Genomic DNA, 9,607 nt, shown 5'->3' on the forward strand with positions numbered 1-9,607 from the left:
GGTAAAGCAAATTCAAATATTAAAAATATTTCATCACGCATTTGAACAAGTGTATTGAAAAATAATCATTGTGTATTGCTATTTAAAATTGTGTATGTAAGAGAAATGTATTTATAAAACAAAAAGGAAATGAGAAAAATTAAAAAGAAAAATTCTGAAAAGCGAAGAAAATAACTGAAAGGAAAAAAATGGAAGAGCCACTCGAAATCCAGAAAGAAAAACAAAAATACCAGACAGAGCCCACTAAAAGTGGAAGGAAAACCGATGGCTCATGGCACGTGAGACTATTCCCCGCAACGAGTGCATGATTTGCCGACATAAGGGCGGTAGGGCATGTTTACCAAATACCGTAAGAAATAGCATGTTCACGAAAAGGTTGCACCCAATGTTGGGGAAGGCGGGCATGCGACATTTCAAGGTAATGCGACTACGAAGATTTGTGGGACATGGAGGGGGGGGGATAGAGAGCAATAATGTAGTAGCCAACGTTGAGGAAGGCGACAACTAGGTTTTGGTGAACGTCGCCGAGCGGCGCGCCTGACACCGTTCTCCGCGCGCCTCCGCCTCGGTGATGCATTATGAGCCCCCATACGATGAGGATGATACGCCGCACGACCCGTCGCCGCGGAGATAGTAGTCCAAGCGGGTGAGCGGCTTTGGCGAAGAAGACTCTTGCTTCACCAGGGTTGGGCACCATTTGGCACCAGAGCGATGAGGCGGAGGGGATGGCAGAGCCGGACCCTAGTCGACCAACAAGTTTCGTATCATGATCTGGAGGTGCTTATGGAATTCCACTACATCACCACCACCGGGGCAGGCCTGGCGACTTCGCCTCCTCCGACTCCTCGGTCGCGAACTTGGCCTAGTCGCTATCGTCGTCATCGACCAACTCGTCCATTATGACGAATGAGGCGGTGGACGAAGACAGATCCAATGACTGGGGGCGACAACATGGATTAGATCTGGAGCTCACACACCCCCGGATCCGAAGTCCTAGCATGCATGGACACTGTGTTGAGCGGTAGCCTCCCAATAAAGCCACCACACCCGGAGGTGCCGCTTGCCTACCTCGGTCATCTTCTTGCCCATCGCGGAGTCCGTTGGAGGTGTGGTGTGCAGTGACTTTTGGAAAAGGGGGGCGACAGGGTGATGGTACGGTTGGGGGGAGGCGGGCCACCGGCCGACCGGGCTTGAATGCGGATAGACAGTGAGCCGGTGAGAGCGGCATCGATGCAGAGGATTATGGATGAAGAGAGGGATTTTGGATGCGACCGAGTTGTCGGACGTCCGTTTGAGCCGGTTTGGAGGATTTCGAACATTCAGATAGCCTAAAATAAAGAGATACTCCATTGAAGGCCTAAAATCGTTCTTTTTTTAGAACGAAGATGCAAGAAGCGTACGACTTTAAATTAATAAAGCCCACCAACAGGCAGCATCCAACAGTTGTTACAAACTTAACAAAAGGAAGTCGACGGCCGAAGCCCAAGTGAGATACATGCAACCGGCCTTAGCCTGAATAAGATGGAAATAGACGTAACACACAGGCAGCCGACCAAAACGAAGTAGATCCCCATCAACTTAGTGGCGAGCAACAATCTGGATCAAGCGAATCCTCTCCATGGCCTCCTTCATCCGCTCAGCGTCCCGCCGTTTTCCCAAAGGCATCCAAGTCTGGAGGAACAAGTGGCATTTGAAAATAATGTCGGCAGGGTGAGAAGGAAATTTGTGCTCGGTAGTGATTTTGTTTCTTGTAGTCCAAAGAGCCCAGAGGAGCGCCCCTACGCATTGCCATAAGACACGTCCGAACCCACCCCTATGGGCCAAGAGAATATCGCGGAGCTCATTGCCCGAGTGCGGATTCCAATTCTGATCAAATGCGTCCCTAACCGCACTCCAGGAAAAACGGGCAAGGTGGCACTTGAAGAATATGTGGTTTGCATCTTCGTGCACACCACACACCGAGCAAGTACCATCGGACGTCCCATTCCGTTTAGCGATGTTGTTAGAGGATGGGAAGCGGTCCCAAAACAATTGCCAAAGGAAAACTTTTATTTTTAGGGGAATAGATGCTTTCCATAGCCCCCTAGCTATGTCTAGAGTCGGTCCCTCAGTTACTTAGCGTATAGATACTTGACCGAGAACTTCCCGGAGCTCGTGAGGGACCAAGAAACCGAATCAGCCTCAGGTCGCAGCACCACACCAGCTATAGAGTTACATAGCCCATCCCAACAGGCCCGTTCAGGATCGAGGAGAGGTATTTTGAAGGAAATAGCTGGCAGAGAGGTTCTAAGCGCGTCAGCTACGAGAATGTCTATATTAGTAGCTAGTTGATAGATGGCTGAGTGGCTGCACCACAGCAGCTCTGAACCGAGCCAATGGTCTAACCAGAATCTTGTGGATTTGCCATCGTTAATGCTAAACTTAGCACCTAACGCAAAGGCCGGTTTGACGGCCTGAATCCCGTTCCAGAAAGTCGACCCTTTTGCCTTAGAGGTGACGAAATCCCCATCTGGGAAATATTTTGCTCGAAGGATGTCCGCCCAGAGCCCCTGCTCGTTTTGGGCGAGTTTCCAGAGCCACTTAGTAAGGAGCGCAACGTTCATGAGTTTGGAGTTGAGGATCCCTAGGCCACCAAATTTCTTTGGATGGCATAGCGCTGCCCACTTGATCAAGTGATACTTCTTTTTAGACCCAGTTCCTTCCCAAAAGAACTTGGATCGGGGAGTGTCGAACTTGGCATGAACTCCATCGGCCAGGAGGAACATGCCCATGGTAAACATGGGTAAGGAGGAAAGGCTAGTGTTAGTCAGAATCAGCCTAGCGGCAGAAGAGAGAAATCTACCGCGCCAAGGACTAACCCGGTTCGCCACCTTGCAATACAAGGGTTCCCACTTGTGAATAGACATGTGTTTGTCTGAGATAGGGAGGCTCAAGTACTTAATCGGGAAGCTCCCAAGCTTACAGTTGAGCTGGTTGGCAATACGGGAAGCGAGGGGTTCATCCATCCCTATGGCTATCATCTCACTCTTGAGAAAGTTGATCTTAAGGCCAGAGACGATCTCGAAAGCAAGAAGGATGAGCTTGATCGAAGCTAAACTATGGTCGCCCGGCTCGAAGAGCAACATGGTGTCGTCCGCGTATTGAAGGTGTGAGATCCCTCCAGGAATGAGGTGTGGAACGACACCGCGGATGTGACCGGCACCCTTAGCCTTACTGATCATGGCCAAGAGGGCGTCCGCAACAAAGTTAAAGATCAGAGGAGAGGAAGGGTCTCCCTGTCTAAGGCCTCGCTTGTTGCGGAAGAAGTTCCCAACCTCTCCATCAATAGACACTGCAGTCTGCCCCCCCCCCCCCCCGAGACCAGGCATGATACAGTGGACAAAACCTGACTCGAATCCCTTTCGATTCAGGACCTCACGAATGAACTCCCAATTCACTCGATCATAGGCTTTCTCAAAGTCCAGCTTGAGGATCATAGCCGGCTGCCAGGTCCGTTTAAGCTCATGAACAATCTCCTGCAGCACGACCGGCCCTTCGAGGATGTTGCGCCCTTTGAGGAACGCCGACTGGCTACGGTCAATCACTCATTGCGCCACTAGGGCAAGCCTCATCGTGTAGGCCTTCACGCAAATTTTGAAAGGCACATTAATGAGGGTAATGGGTCGGTATTGCTTAATTGAGTCAGCTCCTTTGACCTTAGGGATTAAGCTAATGACCCCATAGTTGAGGCGAGAAATGTCAACAGTACCTAACGTGAAACCATTAATAATATCGTAGAAGATAGCTTCGAGCATAGGCCAAAAGCGGCAAAAGAAAGCCACTGGCCAGCCGTCCGGACCGGGTGCTGTATCAATCTTCATCGAGCCAACCGCATTGTCGATCTCCTCCGTGGAGAAGGACAGGGCTAGAAGGTCACTTTCAGCTTAAGTAACACGAGCGTCGTCCCTCCAAAAGTCCGCGCGAAGGCGCAAGTGTTTCTCCTCAGCTGTTCCCAACAGGTTGAGGAAGAAACCATAAATGTGGGCCGAGATCTCCGCTTGGCTGACCATCACCCCTTGCTCGGATTGGAGCCTCAAAATCGAGCATTTCCATTTGCGCCCATTGGCGAAGGCGTGGAAATAACCCGTATTAGCATCGCCCTTGGTAATCCACTTGATGCCGCCCCAACGGCGCCAGTATTCCTCCTCTTCCCTGAGGATGGAGAGCACCTGATTTTTGAGAGCGTAGCGGTAAGCCCACTCCGCTTCCGAAAAGGTTCTAGCGTCTGCTTGAGCGTCGAGGGATTTGATTTCATCAATAATAGCTTCCCTAGCATGCTTTGTTTCGCTACCATGGTTTGCACCCCACCCACGGAGGAAACCACGCAGCACACCGGCCGCCGAGATCCATATATCCATTGGTCCCCTGGGACGGCCAGCCGCAGCCATCGCTTGCTCCCAGCGAGCGATGAGAAGGGGGATGAACCCATCTACCTCAAACCAACCAGTCTCGAAGTAGAAATGCAGGTTGCGCTTGATCCTGTCCTCCCCTGAGGCCAAGATAAGCGGGACATGGTCCGACCCGATGCGAGTTTCCGCGACCAGCGTGCACATGGGAAAGAGAACTTCCCAGTCGGACGAAACGAAAACACGGCCGAGAACACTACGGACCGGGGCAAGTTGTTTGTTAGTCCACGTATATCTAGCGCCAATCCTAGCGATTTCCCACAAGGCACAAGCCACGATAGCGTTATTGAACAGAAACACTCTTGGCCAGTCAATATTGCGGGTATTCTTATCCGCCCCCGAGCGGGTAAGGTTGAAATCACCCCCGAGCACAATGGGGATATCCGCGGCTTGCTTGGCCCCAACTAGGGCTTGGATTTCGCCCAGGAAATCCGCCGCACGCGAGTGGTCAGCCGGACCGTAAACGCAAACTATCGCCCAGACAGCTAAGGACACGCGGTCTTTAATTGTAACAGAAATATAGAAAGTGCCCGATTCCCAGCTTACAACATCACATACATCACAATTACATCCCAGAAGAAGGCCGCCCGAGTGGCCACAAAAGGGGATCCAACCCCACATGAAACACTGAAGAGGGTCGTAGGCCGCAAGATCTCTAAAGGTGAAGTTGATACGTCCATTTTGCATCATGCTTTTATATCAATATTTATTGCATTATGGGCTGTTATTACACATTATGTCACAATACTTATGCCTATTCTCTCTTATTTTACAAGGTTTACATAAGGAGGGAGAATGCCGGCAGCTGGAATTCTGGGTTGGAAAAGGAGCAAATATTAGAGACCTATTCTGCACAACTCCAAAAGTCCTGAAACTCCACGAAAGTTATTTTTGGAAATAATAAAAAATACTGAGCGGAAGAAATACCAGAGGGGGCCCACACCCTAGCCACGAGGGTGGGGGGCGCGCCCTACCCCCTGGGCGCGCCCCTGCCTCGTGGGCCCCCTGTTGGCCCTCCGGTGCCCATCTTCTGCTATATGAAGTCTTTCGTCCGAAGAAAAATCATAAGCAAGCTTTCGGGACGAGACTCCGTCGCCACGAGGCGGAACCTTGGCGGAACCAATCTAGGGCTCCGGCAGAGCTGTTCTGCTGGGGACACTTCCCTCCGGAAGGGGGAAATCATCGCCATCGTCATCACCAACGCTCCTCTCATCGGGAGATGGCAATCTCCATCAACATGTTCACCAGCACCATCTCCTCTCAAACCCTAGTTCATCTCTTGTATCCAATTCTTGTCTCTAAGTCTGGGATTGGTACATGTAGGTTGCTAGTAGTGTTGATTACTCCTTGTAGTTGATGCTAGTTGGTTTATTTGGTGGAAGATCATATGTTCAGATCCTATATGCATATTAATACTCCTCTGATTATGAACATGAATATGCTTTGTGAGTAGTTACGTTTGTTCCTGAGGACATGGGAGAAGTCTTGCTATTAGTAGTCATGTGAATTTGGTATTCGTTCGATATTTTGATGAGATGTATGTTGTCTCTCCTCTAGTGGTGTTATGTGAACGTCGACTACATGACACTTCACCATTGTTTGGGCCTAGAGGAAGGCATTGAAAAGTAATAAGTAGAAGATGGGTTGCTAGAGTGACAGAAGCTTAAACCCTAGTTTATGCGTTGCTTCGTAAGGGGCTGATTTGGATCCACATGTTTCATGCTATGGTTAGGTTTACCTTAATACTTCTTTTGTAGTTGCGGATGCTTGCAATAGGGGTTAATCATAAGTGGGATGCTTGTTCAAGTAAGGACAACACCCAAGCACCGGTCCACCCACATATCAAATTATCAAAGTACCGAACGCGAATCATATGAACGTGATGAAAACTAGCTTGACGATAATTCCCATGTGTCCTCGGGAGCGCTTTTCTCTATATAAGAGTTTGTCCAGGCTTGTCCTTTGCTACAAAAAGGATTGGGCCACCTTGCTGCACTTTATTTACTTTTGTTACTTGTTGCTCATTACAAATTATCTTATCACAAAACTATCTGTTACCTATAATTTCAGTGCTTGCAGAGAATACCTTGCTGAAAACCGCTTATCATTTCCTTCTGCTCCTCGTTGGGTTCGACACTCTTACTTATCGAAAGGACTATGATAGATCCCCTATACTTGTGGGTCATCAAGACTCTTTTCTGGCGCCGTTGCCAGGGAGTGAAGCGCCTTTGGTAGGTGGAATTTGGTAAGGAAAAATTTATATAGTGTGCTGAAATTTACTGTCACTTATTAATATGGAAAGTAATCCTCTGAGGGGCTTGTTCGGGGTATCTTCACCCCAAACAGTAGAGCAAAGAGTTGCTCCTCAACCTACTGAACCTACTGAAAATGAAAATGTCTACTTTGAAATTCCTTCGGGTATGTTAGAAAACTGCTAGCTAATCCTTTTGCAGGAGACGGAACAATGCATCCTGATGAGCACCTAATATATGTGGATGAAGTTTGTGGATTATTTAGGCTTGCAGGTGTGCCCGATGATGTTATTAAGAAGAAGGTCTTCCCTTTATCTTTGAAGGGAGATGCATTGACATGGTATAGGCTATGTGATGATATGGGATCATGGAACTACAAACTATTGAAATTGGAATTTCATCAGAAGTTTTATCCTATGCATCTTGTTCATCGTGATCGCAATTATATATATAATTTTTGGCCTCGCGAAGGAGAAAGCATCGCTCAAGCTTGGGGGAGGCTTAAATCAATGTTATATTCATGCCCCAATCATGAGCTTCCAAGAGAAATAATTATTCAAAATTTCTATGCTCGGCTTTCGGATAACAATCGCACCATGCTCGATACTTCTTGTGCTGGCTCTTTTATGATGAAGACTATTGAATTCAAATGGGATTTATTGGAAAAAATTAAACGCAACTCTGAAGATTGGGATCTCGACGAAGGTAAGGAGTCAGGTATGACACCTAAGTTTGATTGTGTTAAATCTTTTATGGATACCGATGTTTTTCGTAAATTTAGCACTAAATATGGACTTGACTCTGAGATAGTAGCTTCTTTCTGTGAATCTTTTGCTGCTCATGTTGATCTCCCTAAGGAGAAGTGGTTTAAATACCATCCTCCCATAGAAGTAAAAGTAGCTGCACCTATTAAAGTTGAAGAAAAGACTATCACTTATAATGATCCTATTGTTCCTACTGCTTATGTTGAGAAACCACCTTTCCCTGTTAGAATAAAGGATCATGCTAAAGCTTCAACTGTGGTTCATAAAAGCAATATTAGAACCTATACACCTCCTGATCAAGTTAAAGTTGAACCTAATATGGCTATTGTTAAAGATCTCTTGGCTGATAATATTGATGGGCATGTTATTTATTTCTGTGATGAAACTGCCAGAATTGCTAAACCTTGTGCTAAAGATAAATATAGACCTGTGGTAGGCATGCCTGTTAGTTCTGTTAAAATAGGAGATCATTGTTATCATGGCTTATGTGATATGGGTGCCAGTGCTAGTGCTATACCTCATGACTTATACAAAGAAACTATGCATGATATTGCACCTGCTGAGATAGAAGATATTTATGTTACCATTAAGCTTGCCAATAGAGATACCATATCACCCATTGGAATTGTTAGAGATGTTGAAGTCTTGTGTGGGAAAACTAAATATCCTGCTGATTTTCTTGTTCTCGGTTCCCCACAAGATAGATTTTGCCCCATTATATTTGGTAGACCCTTCTTGAACACTGTTAATGCTAAGATAGACTGCGAAAAGGATGTTGTTACTACTGGTTTGGAGGATATGTCTCATGAGTTTAATTTCTCTAAATTTCGTAGACAACACCGTGAAGAGGAATTGCCTAGTAAAGATGAAATTATTGGTCTTGCTTCTATTGCCGTACCTCCTAATGATCCTTTGGAACAATATTTGTTAGACCATGAAAATGATATGTTTATGAATGAAAGAAGGGAAATAGATGAAGTATTCTTTAAACAGGAACCCATCCTGAAACACAATTTGCCTGTTGAAATCCTAGGGGATCCTCCTCCACCCAAGGGTGATCCCGTGTTTGAGCATAAACCGTTACCTGATACTCTTAAATATGCTTATCTTGATGAGAAAAAGATATATCCTGTCATTATTAGTGCTAACCTTTCAGAGCATGAAGAAGAGAGATTATTGAAAACTCTGAAGAAGCACCGCGCTGCTATTGGATATACTCTTGATGATCTTAAGGGCATTAGTCCCACTCTATGTCAACATAAAATAAATTTGGAGAAAGATGCCAAACCAGTTCATGATCACCAACGACGGCTGAATCCTAAGATGAAAGAAGTGGTGAGAAAGGAAATACTAAAGCTCCTTGAGGCAGGTATAATTTATCCCGTTGCTGATAGTCAGTGGGTAAGTCCTGTCCATTGTGTTCCTAAGAAAGGAGGTATTACCGTCATTCCTAATGATAAAGATGAATTGATTCCGCAAAGAATTATTACAGGTTATAGGATGGTAATTGATTTCCGCAAGTTAAATAAGGCTACTAAAAAGATCATTACCCCTTACCTTTTATTGATCAAATGCTAGAAAGATTATCCAAACATACACATTTTTGCTTTCTAGATGGTTATTCTGGTTTCTCTCAAATACCCGTGTCAGCTGATGATCAATCAAATACCACTTTTACTTGCCCTTCCGGTACTTCTGCTTATAGATGTATGCCTTTTGGTTTATGTAACACACCTGCTACCTTTCAAAGATGCATGATGGCTACATTCTCTCACTTTTGTGAAAAGATTTGTGAGGTTTTCATGGGCGACTTCTCCGTTTATGGATCCTCTTTTGTTGATTGCTTGAGCAACCTTGATCGAGTTTTGCAGAGATGTGAAGAAACTAACCTTGTCTTGAATTGGGAGAAGTGCCACTTTATGGTTAATGAAGGTATTGTCTTGGGGCATAAAATTTCTGAAAGAGGTATTGAAGTTAATAAAGCCAAGGTTGATGCTATGAAAAGATGCCATGTCCCAAGGACATCAAAGGTATTTCCTTGGTCATGTCGGTTTTTATAGGAGGTTCATTAAGGACTTCTCAAAAATTTCTCGGCCTCTGACTAATTTATTACAAAAAGATTTACCATTTGTCTTTGATGATGATT

General features: G+C 45.8%; 1 protein-coding gene across 1 annotated transcript; it reads right to left on the bottom strand.

Annotated features, from left to right (window-relative positions):
* Nucleotides 1–3,923: 3,923 nt before the first annotated feature.
* LOC141022871 (uncharacterized) lies at nucleotides 3,924–4,592 on the bottom strand. Its single transcript, XM_073499148.1, has one exon. It carries the CDS (start codon nucleotides 4,590–4,592, stop codon nucleotides 3,924–3,926), a length of 669 nt encoding a protein of 222 aa, XP_073355249.1.
* Nucleotides 4,593–9,607: the final 5,015 nt, after the last annotated feature.

The sequence above is a fragment of the Aegilops tauschii genome, chromosome 5, assembly GCF_002575655.3.
Source record: "Aegilops tauschii subsp. strangulata cultivar AL8/78 chromosome 5, Aet v6.0, whole genome shotgun sequence".
NCBI lineage: Eukaryota > Viridiplantae > Streptophyta > Magnoliopsida > Poales > Poaceae > Aegilops > Aegilops tauschii.

Coding starts and splice junctions, on each gene's coding strand:
- LOC141022871 (XM_073499148.1), bottom strand. CDS start 4,592: ATGTGCACGCTGGTCGCGGAAACTCGCATCGGGTCGGACCATGTCCCG.